General features: G+C 34.4%; 1 protein-coding gene across 1 annotated transcript; it reads left to right on the forward strand.

The window, feature by feature from the left end:
- The first annotated feature begins 1,867 nt into the window (after positions 1-1,867).
- Positions 1,868-20,844, forward strand: LOC139527303 (uncharacterized). Its single transcript, XM_071322656.1, has 6 exons — positions 1,868-1,943; positions 16,381-16,658; positions 18,286-18,398; positions 18,879-18,994; positions 19,756-19,880; positions 20,577-20,844. Exons 2-5 carry the CDS (start codon positions 16,389-16,391, stop codon positions 19,875-19,877), a joined length of 621 nt encoding a protein of 206 aa, XP_071178757.1. The 5' UTR covers positions 1,868-1,943; positions 16,381-16,388; the 3' UTR covers positions 19,878-19,880; positions 20,577-20,844.
- The last annotated feature ends 62 nt before the right edge of the window (positions 20,845-20,906 follow it).

Genomic DNA, 20,906 nt, shown 5'->3' on the forward strand with positions numbered 1-20,906 from the left:
TACGTAAAGTCCAAAGAGATAAAATTGAGATGGAAATGGGGAATGCGTCAAAGAGACAACAACCCCACCATAGAGCAGACAACAGCCGAAGTCCACCAATGGGTCTCCACTGCAGCGAGAAACTCCCGCACCCGAAGGAGTCCTTCAGCTGACCCCTAAGCAAATATGTATACTATATAGTTCAGTGATAATGTACGTCATACTAAACTACGAATTATACACGAGAAACAAAGATTAAAAACCATACAAAACTAACTAAGGCAAGAGGCTCCTGACTTGGGACAGGCGCAAAAATTCGGCGGGGTTAAACATATTTTTTATATCTCAACCCTCCCCCTATACGCCCTAGCCAATGTAGAAAAAACAAACGCATCACAATACGCACAGTAAACCTCGGTTTAAGAGGAGTCCGATGTCAAATTAAGTTACGAAAGTAAATATATAAAAATTAAACAAAATGACAATTATACACAAATTAACAAAGGACTACTAGCAGTTACTGACATGACAGCTCCAGGGCAGACCTAAATTAAACTGATTGAAAGATTATGTCCTCATCATATGAATATCAATCACAATCCCTCCAGAGCATCTTCGCTAGCCAAGGGTTACGATCCACTCCCGCTCTGTGAAGATGCTCCACAGAGAGTCTGAATGACATTGATGTAATGGGAAAATTTGTCTCTAAAAAAAGAAAGTCGTAACTTATTAGACATACCACAAATACCAATTGTAAGATTTTTTTGACGCTATCTTAACTACAATTTTACTAACTGGGTGATAAGTACTAATCAAACAAAAACTAAAAGTTTTTTTTAAATAATTTTCATATTTAATCATTTACTGCGAGTTTAATGTGTTCAATTTGGCGTTGGTAGACGAAATAATTACGATTGACACACTTGGTAGGATTGCTACGGATGATTCCGACAATAAAGGTAGGCGTGCTATACACCATTGTGTAGATAAATCAAATTATTATGACATGACAAGTTTTAGTGGGGTTGACAACCGCGAAATCGGCATTTAACGGAATTTCGCGACCGGCTAACATTTTTCAAAAATACGAATAAAGTACCTTGTGTTACATTAAGGTATTAAGGTATATGGAGAAAAAAAAAATCTGAGACAGGTGTCTGTGGTCAATACATGTAAGTCTCTGGTGGAAAATTGTCTCGTTGGTAATCATACCAATATGAAAAAGAAGATGTGGTATGATTGCCAATGAGACAACTGTCCACAAGAGACCAAAATGACACACAAATTAACAACTATAGGTCACCGTACGGTCTTCAACAATGAGCCAAGCCCATACCGCATAGTCATCTTTAAAAGGTAACGAAATGACAATGTAAAACAATTTAAACGAGAACACTAAAATATTTATATATAAAAATGAATGAAAAATAAATATGTAACACATAAACAAACGACAACCACTGAATTACAGGCTCCTGACTTGGGACAGGCACATACAAGTCTTCTTTATTTTAATACAATTTAGGCTGCAAGACGCCGGCTTCGTCTACATTAAACTCATCGGTTGTACTTCAACCAAAAGTCGGCACCCAAAAATTGACGAAAAGGAACTTTCGAAGATCATTGAAAAAACTCAAATCAGATAAATAACATATTAAACAATCGTTTACACATAGATAGACAGCATGTAATGATCAGTAATTGTTACTAAAATTGGTAATTTTTATGATAAAGGCCGCCAAGCTGACGCGGCAGCGACTTTTCTAACTTTCATGAATTACAAAAAAAGAAATATTACGTTAGAGCCTGAAAAAATGTATAAATATGAAATACAATTAAATTTCGTGAAACTTCACGATTAATGTTGGCGAAAATAGACGTCACTGTTATAAACGTGACGTCAAACAGATGAGAACCTTCAAACTGAGTTCTAAGATTCAAATTTGGAGACAATTTCACCAAAGGTAGGTGTTGTTTTCTTTCGATAATATTGTAGTGATCGAACATTAATTTTGTTAATCCAAGCAACTCGAGATGGCTAGTCATTCCTTAGTTACGACATGTCAACCGTGGATTGGATGGGAACTTTTAGCCAATAAAAAGAATTGTTACATACAAATATGGGTAATAAAATTGGTCGTACCCCAAAATGTAAACAACGTCACATCTGAAAGATCGGAGTAAGACTTGATGGTTCAGATAGTAATTTAATAATGGTTGACAAATATACAATTGGTATCGCCGTAGCGACGTTACGTAACAAGTAAATGTCCCGAAGGTTTGTGCGTGACGTTCCCGGAATAAACGCAGATATTACATTCCTCCTTAACTTTGAATTAGAAAATGACTTTATAAATGTAAATTAAAATGTGTAAAATAAAGTTTGATTACATTAAGTAAAGTATCACAGTCTCTGTATTGTTCACTAATGTTTTTGTAATAAAAATAAAATAAAATATAGATGTTCACTTTCTCAATTTGTATAAATTATCACAGTCTCTGTATTGTTCACTATTAATGTTTTTGTAATAAAGATAAAATATAGATGTTCACTTTCTTTCAATTTGTATAAATTATAATAGTCTCTATAATGTTCACTATGTATCGGTCTCCTGGTTCTTATGCTTTATGTTTCAGTCCTGGTTTCCTGACTTTTCCAAAGTTCTCTTTATCCGCCCCCTCCCGCGCCTGTCTTGCGGGGGGCCCATAATTCTGTATGTCCACTGCCCCCTCCCGCGCATGTCTTGCGGGGGGCCCATTTTCTTAATTTTCCTGTTTCTGTTTTCACCATACCCTTTGAGTTTCTGTTTGCATTGTCTGTCTCTTTCATTTATCCCCTCATTTAAGTTTGAGTGATATCTTCTATGAATCTCCTGCTCCTTATCTGTATATGTATTTTTCTTTTTTACCTTTGATATTTGCTGTGTTTTCTTGCTGTGTTTTCTTAATAAGTTAACTTCTTTATTGGCTATTTGGCGTCCTGGTGTGACTTGGTTATGTTTCTCGGAGTTGAAAGTTGGTCCACTGTCTGGTATTCTCAATTTGTTTTTCTTTACAAAAGAACCATCAGTTCTTATCTGTATCATCCCTAGCTCAATCAAAGTGGATTTACTAATTAATGGTGGAGAATTGATTTTTCCTTTTACAACAACGAATTTTGTCTCTGTGCCACATGTTTTGTTTCTTATGATAGTTTTAAATTCTCCCTTGATTGGTAATGAATTTTGCAGAGTGCTCAACTTGATTTTACTCTTTTCTAATACTGGATTACCATATGTTTTACTCTGAAATTTTAGAAATTGGTTTTCATCCATTACGTTTACATCAGCTCCACTATCAGGTTCCACCTTCACATCTACGTCGTCTATTCTTACCGTCACTGTTTTGTCCATGTCTCTTATGCCTTGTACGGTCTTTACCTTTCTTATTTTCATTATATGTTTGGTCGTTTCTCCAAAATAATCTTCATCTTCATCATAATCTGATATATCTGTATTCGAATCTGTCTCAATTTTTTCTTCTGTTGTTTTCTTCACACTTCTTCCTTCTCGTCTAAAATTGCCAGCTCTGTACTGTTGTTTTTTCTTTTCAGCTCTGCATACTGATGCAAAATGATTATATTTTTCACAATTTCTACATTGTTTACCATATGCCGGACATTTGTTCCCCTCACCATGATCAAATCCACAATAACCACAATTTTCTTCAACATCATGTGCCCTATAGTTTGACCTGTTGCTTTGAATTTTATTTGCTGAAAACGTACCGATGTCTCTGGGATCTCCTTTCATATCCTTCATCTGTAAACATGTGTCTTCCATCTGTCCTGCTTCTTCCACAAATTTATCTAAATTCCATCCTTTGCTTATAGCCCTCTTTATCAAATCCTGATTGGTTATGGTTTGAATGCAATGTTCCAATATTCTTTCATCGCATGTAGCTTCAAACTCACACGCATGTGCCTTTTCTCTCAGTCTCGTTACATATGTTACTGTGTATTCATCTCTAAATGGCTTCATTTTTAAAAATAAATACCTGGCATGATGTTTGTTCTTCTTTGGCAAGTAATATTTATTCAATTTGTTCTTTAAGACTTTATACTCATCTTCTCCTTCTTCATCTCTTAGGCTTCTTTCCAATCTTGCTATATCTTTTCCTCCATAAATGATTAATGCATCCTTTTTATCTGCAGGTTCTGTTATCCTGAAATATCTAAATTCCCTCTCTATACTTTCCATCCATTCTTCCCAATGTTTTCCTGTAGATATCTGATCATCCGACTGTATAAATGGTTGTGATCGTAAATTTCTAGTTTCCGTAATTACCGTTATCTGCTGGGGCTCTCCTCGGTCCATAATCTCTATTTTATCAGTATCTTCTTTTAATTCCCTGTTTTAGCACTATCTTCTTTCAATTCTGTGTTCCGGTAAATTTTCTCTTTATTTACGCTGCTAAACACTGCTTTTTTCTTTGTTTTTAATCCTCGTCGCCATTGAAAGATCGGAGTAAGACTTGATGGTTCAGATAGTAATTTAATAATGGTTGACAAATATACAATTGGTATCGCCGTAGCGACGTTACGTAACAAGTAAATGTCCCGAAGGTTTGTGCGTGACGTTCCCGGAATAAACGCAGATATTACAACATCATTGGTTGAATATCCATTACCCAGAATACTATAAGTTATCGAACTCCGAAACAGCGGTTACGTCCTCTTTACTACGCTACGTTGACTTTAACCACTGCCACCAACTCCTAACGCTAGCGTAGGTTTTTTTCAACATTCTTGAAAAAAAATTAAATATGTCCAAATTGTTTTTATTTGTATGGAATTTTATACTATATTAATAATTGAATACAGATTTTAAAGACCACAATATAAGCTAGCAGTAATTTTTAGAAAATGATATTTTAAACTGGAGATATATTTTGGTGTATGTATACTTATTTGACCCTTGTCAAATCCAACATGGATGTTACAGAGACGATACGGAACGTACAATGTCAGCTGTATCCACAGTTGACACTGAAACATGAACAAATTTCCTCCATAGAAAACATTCTCCAGGGAAATAATATTATAGTCAATCTGCCTGTTGGGTTTGGAAAGAGTATAATATTCCATTTGTTGCCCAGTGAGTAAATTAATTCCATCAACTATTTATATTGAACTAATCAAACAAATTATGAAACATCGTGGAAATATATATTTTTGTACACTATAACTTTTATTATAATTCGATCTTGACAGCTCTTTTAAATATTTGTCCAGTCCTAAATCGGGTTCGGAACACCACCTAACAAAAAGAATCGCTCAGGCCTGAAATCAGTCACTGTCCCTCGGCTCGGACAAGTGCCAAGTCTGCAAGTGATCATTTATAATATATTAAAAAGAAAAACATAACTTAAATGTGGAAACATTCAATGTAGATGAGTTCAAATAATTGTGAGGTCACACGGGCAAGGCTATTTTATCTTCAAAAATACAGATGTGTGCCCTTTTGTAACAAAAATGGGTTTTTACAACAAAATTGAAATGTACCCCTAAATATAAGAAGTATATATATGAAGGGTTGTTCCCAACCTGTTAATTTGTGGTTTAGTTATAATATGAGGCAGGCGTTACCTGTGAATGGGGACGAAGTTTGTTTAAATTATTTTTTTTGTAATTTAAATATTTGTTAAAAAAAAAAGATACGGAAATACCGTAACGTTTCCGATTTTGGTTCAGTTGCTAGGGATTTTACTTGTGACGTTATTTAAGTTATGACGTCATGTTCAATGTAAACAAAGAAACGCAATGCATCAGGTAGGCCTAACGTTTATTCATACCAAAGACAAAGAATGATTAAAAATGAAATATTGGTATTGTGTTCCTTGAGTTCCTATATTTTACTAGACTAATCAAAGTCTCACGACAACAAGACCAGAGAAGGAAGTAGAGTTATGTGTTCTGCGCCGATCCGGGATTTCAAAACACGACAAAAAAAAATTGAACGATTTTGAGTTCATTAGTACAATGAAAAATTCGGGAAATTTTCCCGTATTTTTTTTTTTTATTATTGAATTTTCTACTGTTATATAATGGTAGCACTCCACTATTCACCGTAAGAAAATAAAATTAAAATTGAACCACAATATGTTTTATCATTCTCTATTCCTGGCTTTCTAATACATTAACCTTAGCTGTTTGTGTTATACATGGGTATCCGGTCGTTCCGGCCCCAAACCGATCCGGCCTCAAGTCAATGATAGTTTAGCGAAGCAACGTCACCACTGTTTCGGAGTTTGATAAGTTATATGGTTCCATAGAGGGTTAGGGAGCTACCATTTGATTTTTATGGGGGGGCTAGGATGAAATTTGAAAAAAATAGGCAGGACAGGAGTTTTGAGTAAAAAAAAAAGGCAGGATTAGACACTTGCAAAAAAAAAAAGTCAGGATGACAATTTAGGTAAAAAAAAATCAGGATAAACTAAAAAAAAAAAAGGCAGGACCGAACAGAGTTAAAAATAAAAAGGCATGACAGAGATTACAGTTAAAAAAAAATGCAGGACAAAATTTTTCATCCTAGCCCCCCCATAAAAATCAAATGGTAGCTCCCTTAGTAAAATCCATAGGGGGTGAGGCCGGAGTGTTTTAAAGAAAATCTGTAGCTTTGACATATAAAAATAATAAAATCTGAAGCGAGACGATGTATGAAATAATCTTACTTTGTACGATATCAAGACAAAATATTCAACTCAAACACGCCCTAACATAAAAAGGCGCACTCGATTTTCTCTTTTCGATACAATTGTTACCCCTTTTTTTTGAATTTTTACTTGAGTCACACAAAGGAAGGGCAGACACGAAAATTTTTGAACTAATAGATTGATATGTTCTCCGTCCGTGTTTTTTTGTTCTCAAAAAAATCGGAGGTTATGCATTTTCTTCATCCAACTTGAAAGATACCCATGTCGTCGACTTGAAATCTAATTGTTCTGCTTAACTATGTACTAGATAAATTGAAAACCTATGCAAATGGTGTTTTTAAAATAAAACACCTCGTAATTGAGAAGAAAATTTTAATTTTGTTTGTTTCTATTAACTTTTAAAATTTTTGTCACTATAGTAAACAATACAGTACACATTTATCGCCTTCTCTAACAAAGAGCTTCGATTCTTTTGTTCTATTTCAACCGGGTTTCCGACTGGACGTATACGTATCGAACAGGTTTATTTACAAAAATGATTTTACCCCGATCTCAATTAAAATAAAATGCATTATATAGTATTTTCATCGGGACCAACTTGATTTAATTTACCCTTTCCTCGTATATGTGTTATGCGATACGTCGATTCGGATACGCCACCAAATACTTGATTAATGCAAATTCTCTACTAGTCTAAGAGCATTTGCACTATTCACGTATTTGCTGGCGTATCCGTATCGAGCGTATCGTATAACACGTAAATGAGGAAACTACAGGATAAACTATAAGTCAAGTTGGTCCCGATGAAGATATTAGTTTATGCATTTAATTTTAATCATTGTTTTAATTGAGGTCAGGGCTAAATCATTTTTTTAAACAAATCTGGTCGATACGTATGCGTCGATCCGTGCGCGTATCCAGATACGTGAATAATGCAAATGCTCCAATATGAACTAAACGTTCACAGTGATTCCGCGCTTCATACAAAATGTACTTCGGTCAACACTTTTACATCCCAATGAAGTTACAAAAAGAAGCATTCAATTCTTAAGTAGTAAATTATGATACATCTAGAAAATAAACCCAGAACTTTTGTTTGGAGCATTATAAAACCTATGTGAAAAAAACTGTCAAAATAGGTTCAATTTGGGTACCCTCGCGTTATGTTTAAATTAGTAGATATAAGCAGATGTGGTATAAATGCTAGTGAGACAACTCTCTCATCTAGTCACAATTTGTTAAATATAGGTAAAGTACAGTCTTCAACACAGAGCCTTGGCTCACTGCTGTCGGCTAGCTACAAAGGGCTAAAAAATGACAAGTGTAAAATAATTCCAACGGGAAAACTAACTGTCTAATCTATATAAAAAACGAAAAACACGTATGAACCACATAATTAACTAACTACTAACATCAAATTCCTGACTTAGGACAGGTGCAAACAAATGCAGCGGGTTTAAAGGTTAAATAGGTACCAACCTTCGCCCTTATTTGAAACAGTAGTCTCATTTGCCTATTCAGACAAAAGTTTCCATTTTGTTCTCATTTTGAAGATGTATCCTGTTTTACTATATAGTTTTACTAATTTGATTTATTTGTGGAATCTATACATTTAAGGATCTGATTTTTCCAAGTAAAGTATACATTCACCATATATTTGTCATAGGTTTTAATGTAGCTTTAGCTATACTTAGTTGTCATTTTTTTTTTTGGGGGGGGGGGGGGGGGGGATAGCTCTTAATCTTTTAATAAGCTTTAGATTTTCAAATATTTTGGCCTCGAGCATTACTGGAGAGACATTGGTGGTCGAAATGCGCGCCTGGTGCAAGAGCATTGGTACCATTTATGTTATTAAATAATTGTATCACACATATATATGTTGTTCTGTTTCTTATCTTCAGAATTAGCCGTTTTTTTTAAATCTAAAGACGTTACGCACGTGGTATTCGGTCTATGTTTCATTTGACCATTTCTTGATGCATAAGTATGACAAAAACAAATCAAATCTACGCATTATTGAATAGTAACTTCATTTGAATCGAAATTAAATAAAACCTGATTTAAATATATTTAATGTTGTGTCTCATTATATGATTAAACAATGATTTTGTGTTCATAATTTGCCGTATTTGCCATGTAAGACGTAACAACAAGCGCCAACCATCCAAATAAAAAACGAAGAAAAAATACTAACTACTGAATGGATTTCGATAAAATTTGTACAGATGGGATATGATATGATCATATTTATTATGTTAAACGGTCACGATAAATATCCTGTCAGTTCGCAATCTGGCAGCCATTTTCGAAATTCCATATAGCTGTAAGATTTGAAAATTCGAGTACACAAAAATGAAAGCTAACACTTCAATATTATAATATTTTTATATAAATAATAGGAAAGGTTCGCCACCTCTACATAAAAATGTGATTTTATTGAATTTTACAAAAATATTTTTATTTTTAACATAGCTTCTCCCATTTTATTTTTTTTCAGTATTTTCCGTGACTCCCGTAAATGTTACCATAGAGCCATCGTTCAAGATTTTTTAGTACGATGATAATTTAGGGTATTTTAGATTTGTGACAGACAAATGAACTATGCACACAAATGTTATTACTGAAATGCGATTTTTTTTTTAAAGATTTGGTTAAGCCTTCAAGGTTAACTTAGGACACGCCAAATTTTTCATCAATTTCCATCTAGTTGTCCGTGTCTCCCGTAAATGTTACCACGTCCAAATTGAACGATTTTTGAACGAAACGTGAATGTAACATTATAATATATAATTGTATTCAGGGGCGGATGCAGGAATTTTCGAAAGGGGGGTGCTAACCCAGGGCAAAGGGGGTGCAGGGGGGGGGGGGTGCAAAACATATGTCCCGATACAAATGCATTGATCGGCAAAAATAAAGGGGGGGTGCGCACCCCCGGAACCCCCCCCCCCCCCCCTGGATCCGCCACTGGTATTTCCCATTTACTGAAAGTGTAGGGGGCAGCCCCGATGTTCCGACACCCCGTTAGTCCGACACCCCATTAGTCCGACACCCCACTAGTCCGACACCCTACTGGTCCGACACCCCATTAGTTTGACGCCCAATTGGTCCGACACACCAATAGTCCGACACCCCATTGGTCCGACACCCTACTGGTCCGACACCCCATTAGTTCGACGCCCCATTGGTCCGACACACCAATAGTCCGACAATACAATTAATCCCGACCAATAGTAGTAAGCTGATATACAGAAACTTACTAATTTGTGAACCTAGTGTTAGACCAGTTTTTTAGAGCAATCAGGGACACATCGATAGTACTATTATGTCAATATTTATCTTTACGAGGAACAACATAAGATAACTTGCATACCGAAACTTTGAACACACACTTTCCACATCAATTAACTTGTCAATTCACTCGCTATCCGAACGGAATTGCTTACCCCTCACCCCTCCCATAGGCGGATCCAGGGGGCCCCTGGGGGTCCGGCTCCCCCCCCTTTCATGGAAAAAATTTGGTTGATTATATAGGAAATCACTAAAGCATGACTGGAGCGGGCGCACCCCCCACCCCCCGTAGGAAAAGTTCTGGATCCGCCACTGCCTCCATTGCGGGAGATGCAAACAAAAATCTTCAACTTCAACTCATTTATTGGTAAATAAATTGATTCAATATTGTTGATTACAGATAAAGATTCATTGGTTAGTTTGACCGAAACCGAAAACTGTGAGTTCTTTCCGTATTTGTTTGATTGCTTTTTGTTTGTCCTTTTATATAGATCTATTGTTTTTGAAATAAAAGTGAACAATTTTGCGACTTAGATGAAGGGGTACCCCTAGAGTATCTATATCAAAGGCAACAAAAGAAATCGACCTACTATGAATATAAGAAAAAAGGACAATACAAATGTTCAAGTAAAACAATCCCTATACATTTTTGTTTATGGGCCAACTGAAACTGAAACACGCCTCCGGGTGCGGGAGTTTCTCGCTGCATTGAAGACCCATAAATGGCCTTCGGCTGTTGTCTGTTCTTTGGTCTTATTGTTGCCTCTTTGACACATTCCCCATTTCCATGCTCAATTTGACTATTAAGAAAAATAAAAGTTGTCCAAAACAAAAACTCGCACTCACAACCTGAAATGTAACTAGGTGATCTGGAAGGATATAAACAACACTACAAAGAAAGTCTCATCAGAAGATCGTTATATTCTTACTTGTTACCGGTATTCGATTGTGCAATAGTAATTTCACGGAACCAAGAAAAACAAGAGTGCACACGCAGAAATGTCTTGCCTTCTTCACTAATCATTGATTTTATGTTGATAGTCCTAAATATAAAGCTTTATTACAACTGTCACAAAAACTTAACATTAACAAAGAAAACTAAACATTGACCAATGAACCATGAAAATGAGGTCAAGGTCAGATGAACCATGCCAGGCAAGCATGAACAGCAAACAATTCTTCTATACAACAAATATAGTTGATCTATTGCATGCCTATAGTTTAAGAAAAAAAACAAACCAAAACACAAAAACTTAACACTGAGCAATGAACCTGCGGGACTGACATATAGATTATAAAATATTTCCATACACCAAATATAGTTGACCTATTGCATATAGTATTAGAAAAAAAAGACCAAAACTCAAAAAATTAACTTTGACCACTGAACCATGAAAATGAGGACAAGGTCAGATGACACCTGCCAGCTAGACATGTACACCTTTCAATCATTCCATACACAAAATATAGTAGACCTATTGCATACAGTATAAGAAAAACAGACCAAAACACACAAACTTAACTATAACCACTGAACCATGAAAATGGGGTCAAGGTCAGATGACACCTGCCAGTTGGACATGTACACCGAATATACTAGACCTATTGCTTATAGTATCTGAGATATGAACTTGACCACCAAAACTTAACCTTGTTCACTGATCCATGAAATGAGGTTGAGGTCAAGTGAAAACTCTCTGACGGGCACGAGGACCGTGCAAGGTACGCACATACCAAATATAGTTATCCTGTTACTTATAATTAGAGAGAATTTAACATTACAAAAAATCTTAACTTTTTTTCAAGTAGTCACTGAACCACGAAAATGAGGTCAAGGTCATTGGACATGTGACTGACGGAAACTTCGTAACATGAGGCATCTATATACAAAGTATGAAGCATCCAGGTCTTCCACCTTCTAAAATATGAAGCTTTTAAAAAGATAGCTAACGCCGCCGGATCACTATCCCCATGTCGAGCAGACTCGACAAAAACCACGTACATATATCTTATTACAAAACGCATCTAGCTAGGCAAGGTATCAAAATATCAACAAAATAAATGCAATTCAAGTATTGAAAGTAATGTTATGGCAGTTCTGTGTTTGTTTTTATACGCACGTTAAAACTTTGACTGGACGTATTATGGTAAACAAATGTCCGTCTGTCCGTTTGTCCATCTGTCTGTCCGGCATAAACATGTCGCATCATAACTTGAGAACGACTCATCCAAATTTCATGAAAATTATAATAACATAGTTGTTTCTTTTGATTATCGAACGATCTGTATACTTTTTGATGACAATAAGATTAAAACATTTTGAGTTACGGGACTTTGTAACTAAAACAGGGGTGTAATTTTAACACATGTCGCGCCGTATCTCAAAAGCCATTTATGTTTATCGCTTAAAACTTAACATACTTCTTAGTTTTATTAATCTAAAAATCTGTATACTTTTTGGTGATGATTCAACATTTTATTTTAGAGTTATTAATTGTTTTATATAAAAAAAAGGAGGGTTCTCACCAGTCACGCCATATATATGAAACTATAATTACTGATAATAGCATAAAAATTCACACACAAGACGACAGACGTATCATGCGCTCATGGCGCAGCTGTGCGTTAAACAAGTATTGCTGCGCATAAATCTACATACGCTGACGTCATCGAATGCAAAATGGAGTTCTTTATCGCTTCATATACCGGATACCGGGTTGTTTTTGCGGGGTGTAAATTTTCGCGGATAGAATAAAATCTCCAAATTAAATTCCGCAAGTGAACATGCAAAGGTATGATTAAAGTTATGAATCCGCCAAAATAATAACTTCCAAAATATTTCGCATATATACCTTATTCAATGAAAATCGTGAATTGTTACACACGCGAAAACAACCTGCTGTACGGTATATTAATATAACCAATGAAATTTTAAGAGCATATTTGTTTTAATAAAATTGAGAATGGAAATGGGGAATATGTCAAAGAGACAACCACCCAACCAAAGAGTATACAACATTTCTTTGTCAAAATGTTCAAACTTCTTGAGAAATATATATCAGTAAAAATCATGCATATCATAGTCATGATAATATAACGCATATATAACAGCGTTCGCAGGTACCTAGATACATGGGTCGTCATATTGGCCATAATGCACGCGAATGCACTACAAGAATTGTATGCATGCTCCTTATTAACATAATATTACGGACGTACTTATACAGGCATTTTCCTTTGAAAACTACCTCGTAGTTTATAACATACATAGACAATATATACTGTCATCTCGTAACTGTACATAATTCAACTGGAGGCTCTCAAGAGCCTGTGTCGCACACCGGCATTTACTGATGCTTAGATAATCATGTAAAACAAGGTTACAATCATAATTAATAATATTAAATATTAGATATTATAATGATAACAAAAAACTGCAAAATTTCCGTAAAATTACAAACTCAGGGACAGCAACCTAACAACGGGTTGTCGGATTCGACTGAAAATGTCAGGGCAGATAAATCTAAATCCAAAAACATTTTGGCCACCTGTCAGATTTGCTCTAAACGCTTTAGTTCCATAGATATAAGCCAAAAACTGCATTTAATCCCTATGTTCTATGTTTAGCCATGTCGGCCATGTTGGTTTGCAGGCGTGGTCATCGATTGGACACATGTTTTAAACTAGATACCCTAATGATGATTGTGGCCAAGTTTGGTTAAAATTGGGTCATTAGATTCAGAGAAGAAGATATTTGTTATAGTTAACAGACGACGACGAAGACGGACGACGGACGCCTTGTTAGAGTAAGGAGAAAAGCTTACTTAACCTTTCAAGTCAGGTAAGCTAAAAATGAACCTATTTATTAGCATATGATAGTCATATTACACGGAGTCTAATGAACAGCTTCGTTATCATTGAATAGAATTAAGGAGTAGTTGATAACATAAATAGAATAATTTGAACTAAAAGTTAAGTAATCAGAAGATATTACTGTAACAAAATCGACGTTCCTCATTTAAAGTTTTTATGATTTTGCTAATTTTCAGGTAGGCTTCAACAAGTGGATATATGAAACACCTTTTAGGAATTTATAAGTCAACTGTGATTGTCGATTCCCTGAAATGGAACTTGTTTCCCCTAAAATTGTGTGATGACGTTGTTTTAATCGTGACGATATATATATATATATACTAGTATATATAAAAAAAAAAGATGTGGTATGATTGCAAATGAAACAACTCCCCACAAGAGACCAACATGACATTACAACTACAGGTCATCGTACGATCTTTAACAATGAGCAAAGCCCATACCGCATAGTCAGCTTTAAAAGGCCAAATAGTTAACACATAAACAAACGACAACCACTGCATTCCAGGCTCCTGACAGGCACATACATACATAATGTGGCGGGATAAAACATGTTAGCGATATCCCAACGACCCTCCCCCTAATCTGGGACAGTGGTACAAATGTATAACAGTACAACTTAAAAACGAACTATACAAATCAGTTGAAAATGGCTTAACTCATCAAATGGACAAAAATACAAGTGAACGTGGCCGGGTACTTGTACATCCCAAAAAGAAATTGACACTAGGAACAGATTTGTTAGCATGTTTTCGAGTGTAAATTTTATATATCTTGTAATGTACGAATGTAGTTTGCAATTATGTTTTTCAGTATTTCAAGCATTTGCATAGTTATATATAATGTCATAATCTATGTTAAAAGTGTCGGACTAACGGGGTGTCGGACTAATGGGGTGTCGGACAATTGGGGTGTCGGACCAATGGAGTGTCGGACTAACGGGGTGTCGGAATATCGGGGCGACCCCAAAGTGTAGCATGTTGTGTCTTTAGCATGTGGCACGTTCTGTGTGATGATATTATTTTGGGAGATATTTTTTTTGGAATAATTATTTAAATCAACAAGAAAATGTAAATTTATCAAAATATTACTCTAAATTTTCGGATGAATATATATGTAGCACAAGCTTTAAACATGCCGAAGCTTTCGTTTTTTGGATTCTAGTAACATACATTTGTGTAGATGCGTCTGCTAGTACGATTGTATATTTTGTATACACTAAAAGTAATTTCCACGCATCCGACAAACAGACGCATTTGAAATTAATCATTATATTTCAAGGACTGTAGATGATTTTTGAATTTTAAATAAAATGAACAATTCTAAACTGCCGTTTTCATTTTGAAATCTGAGGATGAAACTAGAATTATAGATAAAGCAAACAGAGGATAAATAGTAGCTGTTGCTGCGATTGACCTGAACAAGGATTATTTTTCATAATAATCATCTTGAAAGATACATATTTAAGATGTTGATAATACGAATAAAAAGACCCTGAAATTATATTCGCGAACTGTAGTTAGAAAACTAGTTGAAGGTGGGTTAATAACATTTCTCTAATTTTTGTGCTATTTTCACATTTCCTGACCGGTGTGAGAAAAATATTTCTCCTCACTAGTGAAAAATCTGTTCTCGGCAAATGATTAGTCGAAATTTGATTATGACGTCTAAATGTTTTGTTTTCTTCTGAATTTTCCTATTGTGACGTCATGAAAAAAGGCGACCATGCCTGATGACGTCGCATATAAAGAACACAAGTTTCTGAAAATCTTTGAAAAAGAAGGATAAAAATCATTAGAGAAACAGATTCCTACACTATAACTCGTGTATTACGATATTTCTCCACTCTCGACAGTTAAATTTTAGTTACTTAAAGAGCTCGGCAAGCCTCGCGCTTTAAATAATAAAATTTAACTGTCTCGAGTGGAGAAATATCGTAATACACTTGTTGCAGTGTAGGAATCTATACTTATACTCTTGTAGCACAAAAAGCTTTGGTACTGGCTGTTTCCAATCGATATAAATGCCTAGTCCTAGATACTTGTGATGACGGAATTCTGAGAATCATAGAGGATATATAAATGCATTTTGCAACAATTGACATGCTTGGGCAGTGACAAATATTTGAAATATACACTTTCATTTTGTTAAGAATATGATGTCAAAAATATATACTAGTAATCAGTAATGTTAACATGGTTTGTTTTTTTTAAATATATAGTTAAACATCAAAATGAAAGCCGTCTTATAAAAAGCTGCAAAGCTTTGACGTTTGGTACAGAAGTAGGATGAAATAATTGAAAAACGACATCAACTAACGTTATCATTACTAAACCGAACACCGTACGTAACGTCAAAAGCATTATGGGTAATATTTCCAAAAGCGTACACCAACACGTTTGGATTGTTTTAAAACGTGATAAACAATCGTAATTCAACTAATGACGTAACGTTATTTTCATTTTGGTGTACGAACAATAAGATTACCCATAGTACTCTAGAATCTGAAAAGGCGATTTATTTAAGGTTTCTAATTTTTAATTGCAGGGAAAAAAATGCTCGTTAAAATTGTTTTATTATTACTTCCATTGGCTTACGAAACTACGCTTGTGCCTTCGAGACCATTGGGATTTATTTATGGAGCACAAAGCAGCAATGTTGCGCTAGTCGAGTTTGATGTCTACATGGGACCTCTTTGTCCAGACAGCAAAGCTGCGTTTCAAACCGTTGTAAAACTTGCAGACCATTACGGACCGGACAAGTTGAGATTCCGCATGCATCTGTTTCCTTTACCGTATCATAGAAATTCTTTCCTAGTTACTATGGTAAGTCCTGATGATTTTTAAGATATAAGCCTCCGTGTTGAAATTTTCATAAGGAATTATGGAAATTGTTACTTTACTATAAAACATTAATTCTCGCGAAGCATTTTTAAAATCACAAAATTCCACAAAAGAGTAAGGGGTAGTTGTACAAATGATGAGAAAACACAGAACCCCGAACCAATCCATCTTTTATTTTAAAAAAAAAAGATATTATTCCCTGGTTTACTTTACAAAAAAATGTTGAATGTCTGATTTTTTATGCTATATTTTCAAGTTTTGATAATAATCAAGAAAAAAAATAATGCGAACTTAGTGTTTTTCTTGATCTACCGATCGTACCCGTACGGCTTTTAGCAAACAGTTTACTGATATTTCCATATGGTTAGACTAGCTTCAATCTTTAGCCCATCTGAATGTGGAAGTCTTAAAAGAAACAATAAATATGCACCAAAGGGCATATACCTGAATATTCAAATCAACATAGTTACGCTCATATATTTCTGTAACTTCAACATTTGATGTGTGTTTGTCTGCAGTAAAAAATAATTGAGGGTAAAGTTCTTTCAAATGAATGGGAAAGTAGGAGGAAATGTCTCAGAAAATAAGGTCGCATTGACCCCGTAGTAACTATTGGCAACTGAAATCATGATGATAACATCAAAAATATCTTCGTTAAATTACCCTCTTTAGATACTAAAGGACTTTTGGTAATATCATTGTTTGTGCAACAAAACGAAAAAAATGATACGTCAGTGGTTGAATTTTCATTCTGGAGTACATTTTAAGCCAATCACAATGTGTTGGTGTACACTTTAAAAAAAAACACCACAATGCATTAGATTCCTTAACGGTGAATTCAGTGTATAATATTGTCTTCGATTTCTGGGAAACGATGCACACACATCAAAATTTACAATAGTAACATTTTATGTTTACCAAAATTGAGGAAATAATTTAAAAAAAACTTTGTCAATTGCAATCCTTCTATGGTGGTGAGGATACATAATATCTCTGAAAGTTTTATGTCTAAAATAATCTTAATTTCAAGGAGCCTTTTACAATAAATATTGATCAGGGACATCGGAGGGATAAAGTATTATAATAGAGTTTTATACCAAAGACAATCGCTTTTAAGAAGTTCGCTTTTCATGTTTTTTGAATTTTGTCAGATTTTTGGAATCCTCTGGTTTTATACATTCGAATGCCTTTAAACAATTTGCCCATTGACCCCCATTTTTCTTTTTATAAATCTTTTATATGTATAATGATAAGCCATCTGTAAAAGTCTTATAAAATTTTAATCATTTCTAATAGTTTTTGAGAACTTAAAGCACATTGATCTATATTTTTTTTGCTCTTTTGATTCCTTTATTAATCCCCTATAAATATAAACTAGTGTTTTAAAAAGTAAATTATTTTGAAACTGAAAAGCGAACTCCCTAAATAAAAACAAAAACAAAGAAAAATGAATGAAAAACAAAAACAATACAGAACTAGTACTGCACCCCTCCCCTATACTAACCTTGCTAGTGTCGAGGAAACAGCTATTGGTTCCGTTATTTTTACTTTTCGATATTCCAACATGTAACTTATGTTTTTACATACAGAACATTTTTTTATTTAACAGGGAACCCATGCAGTTAACAAGATGACAAACGGAAGAAAGACATTTATCTGGACACAAAATATATACAGCCATTTTGAAATATTTAAGACACTCACCAAGGACCAAGCTATATCGTATGTACTTTATCTATTGAAGTTATATTTGATTAATGATTAAATCATTGTCAATGAATAACAGTGTATATAATAAACATTAGTCCTTCTTTACAATCTAATGTGATTGATTGATTGATTGATTGATGTTTAACGCTTTTTCAGTACTATTGTGCTATTTTTGCAAGAGGAATAAGATGTGCCGCTAAACACACGAATGATGTTCACTAAAACCAAAGTTTTTGATGGAAATGCATCGAACTCGAAAGATACTACCAATGGGTATCAATTGATGATATTATTTTGATTTTTAAAAAAATCTTGTTTATTTTTAAATCTTGTTTATACATGAATTTGCATCTTTTTTGCTGCTCGTTAACTATTTTAACCATTATAAACCGTTTCTGCAAAACATGGAGAAGGAGAGTTATATTCAGTATTAACTGTTGTATCGTTTTAATTTCTAAAATCATCTTGTGACATTGTAAATGTTTTCCAAAGGAAAATGGTAGAGCTAGCAACGAGCATGGGACTGTCAGCAGCTGAATTTAAACAGATGTTAACAAATAGTCGAACCAGACACGAGTGTCAAGTCGAAAGAGAACATGGTTATTCGAGTAAGATTGATTATTTTCTTCTAATAAATGTTTTTTAAATCTGCAGAGAGAAAAGTACAAGAAATCAACTTGTGCAATAGATGTGAGCAATTATAGCCTTCAACAATGTAAAAAAACCAATACCATATAGTCGGCTATATAACGACCCGACATGAATCAATTCGCCTTTTCAGAATCTAAATGAATGTGGGTAATCTCATCGTTCGTACACCAAAATGAAAATAACGTTACGCTATTGGATGGATTTATATTGTTTAGAACATTCTAAACCAATCACAACGTTTTGGTGTAAGCTTTTAAAACATATTACCAAGAATGAATTAGATTCTGAAACGGCGAGTTAAATAGGATGCGGGCCTCTATATGTATATTCTTATTGTGCTATTGATTGTTGTTACCCTTTGACAACTTTTCATTTAAAAAAAAAAACCGTCATTATTAAAATATAAAAATACCAACAACTAATACTTGTGTTTTGCAGTCTATCAAAAAGCATTCATGTTTAACTTTTTGATGATCGTTAAAACTCGCGTGTACCGATCTTGAATTGTTTATATAAGAAAAAAAGATGTGGTATGATTGCCAATGAGACATCTGTCCACAAGAGACCAACATGACACAGACATTTACAACTATAGGTCACCGTATACGGCCATACTTATTTTTGCATACTTTTGCTCTCTTGTGATAAATTCCTAGAATGTTAAGCCACATCATATCTTACAATGCTAATTCACCAATTTAAAATATCTTCTTTTAAGGGGGAATAAAAGCAACTCCTACATTTATGATAAATGACGTTGTAGTAGCAGACGATGACCAAGCCAAAAGGTCAGAAGCTGACTGGATTAAAATAATCGACCCGATACTGAACCAAGTATAAAAGGTAATCAGCTTGTATATATATAATACCCTTTTCTACCATTTGGTATAATTTGCTGTAAATGCATTTGTAATTAAAAAAAATATTTGTTCCTAAACTAGAATTGAATTAAATTTCTGAAAAATATTTTTTATATATATTTCTCTAATCCGTAGCCAATTTAAAACTTTCCTCAACAGAAAATGATTAAAACTTTCCTCAACAGAAAATGATTTTCTATTAAAAAAGTATGGTTAGTTTGTTTTCTGTTTTCGTTATTCACATCTGAATTATGACTCAGACTATTGCTTCCTTCTGATATTATAATTATGACATCACCACATACATTTCACGTCATAAAAGATCAATCGATTTATCTTTACATTCACCATTTGGTTATAATTCACGATTATCTATTATTACCCTCTTTAGTTTAATAACCGTTTTATTCTCTCAACAACTAGAGAAAAAAAACATTCACATCTAATTTCAAATTCTATTTAAATAAGCAGAGGCGGATTTAGGGGGAGGTCCAGGGGCCCGCCCCCACCTTTTCTGAGAAAAATTTGGTTGTTTATATAGGGAATCATTGAAGCATGAACTGATTAGGCAGTCAGTCGGCCCTCACTTAGGAAAGTTTCTGGATCCGCTACTGACAAGTATTCATTTGCTGATTTATCAATTCTACTATTTTGAACTCATATTTTTTATTTATTTCAGGTGCAGACAATTAATACGATTTGATAGCAGACCACCGGATAATTAGTCAGACTCGGGGTCGAAAAGTCTTTGCTCGGGCGTTCTCTTTAATCAAGCCGTGTGCTTAAAGAAGACGTAAATATAAAAGCAGTTTTATAGTCTTTTGATTGACCCGACAGGAGGGGACCAAGATACTATCGAGGCTGTCTTGACATTTGACATTTAATTGGGAATGGTTTTATTAAGGACCGCAGTAAAAATCCGGAATGTATGACGGGCTTTAAATTGTATATTTTTTATAATATTATAAATGCTTGTTTTAGATAACTTTTTTAATTGTTGTTTTGTTAG

This window comes from Mytilus edulis, chromosome 6 (genome assembly GCF_963676685.1).
Source record: "Mytilus edulis chromosome 6, xbMytEdul2.2, whole genome shotgun sequence".
Taxonomy (NCBI): Eukaryota; Metazoa; Mollusca; class Bivalvia; order Mytilida; family Mytilidae; genus Mytilus; species Mytilus edulis.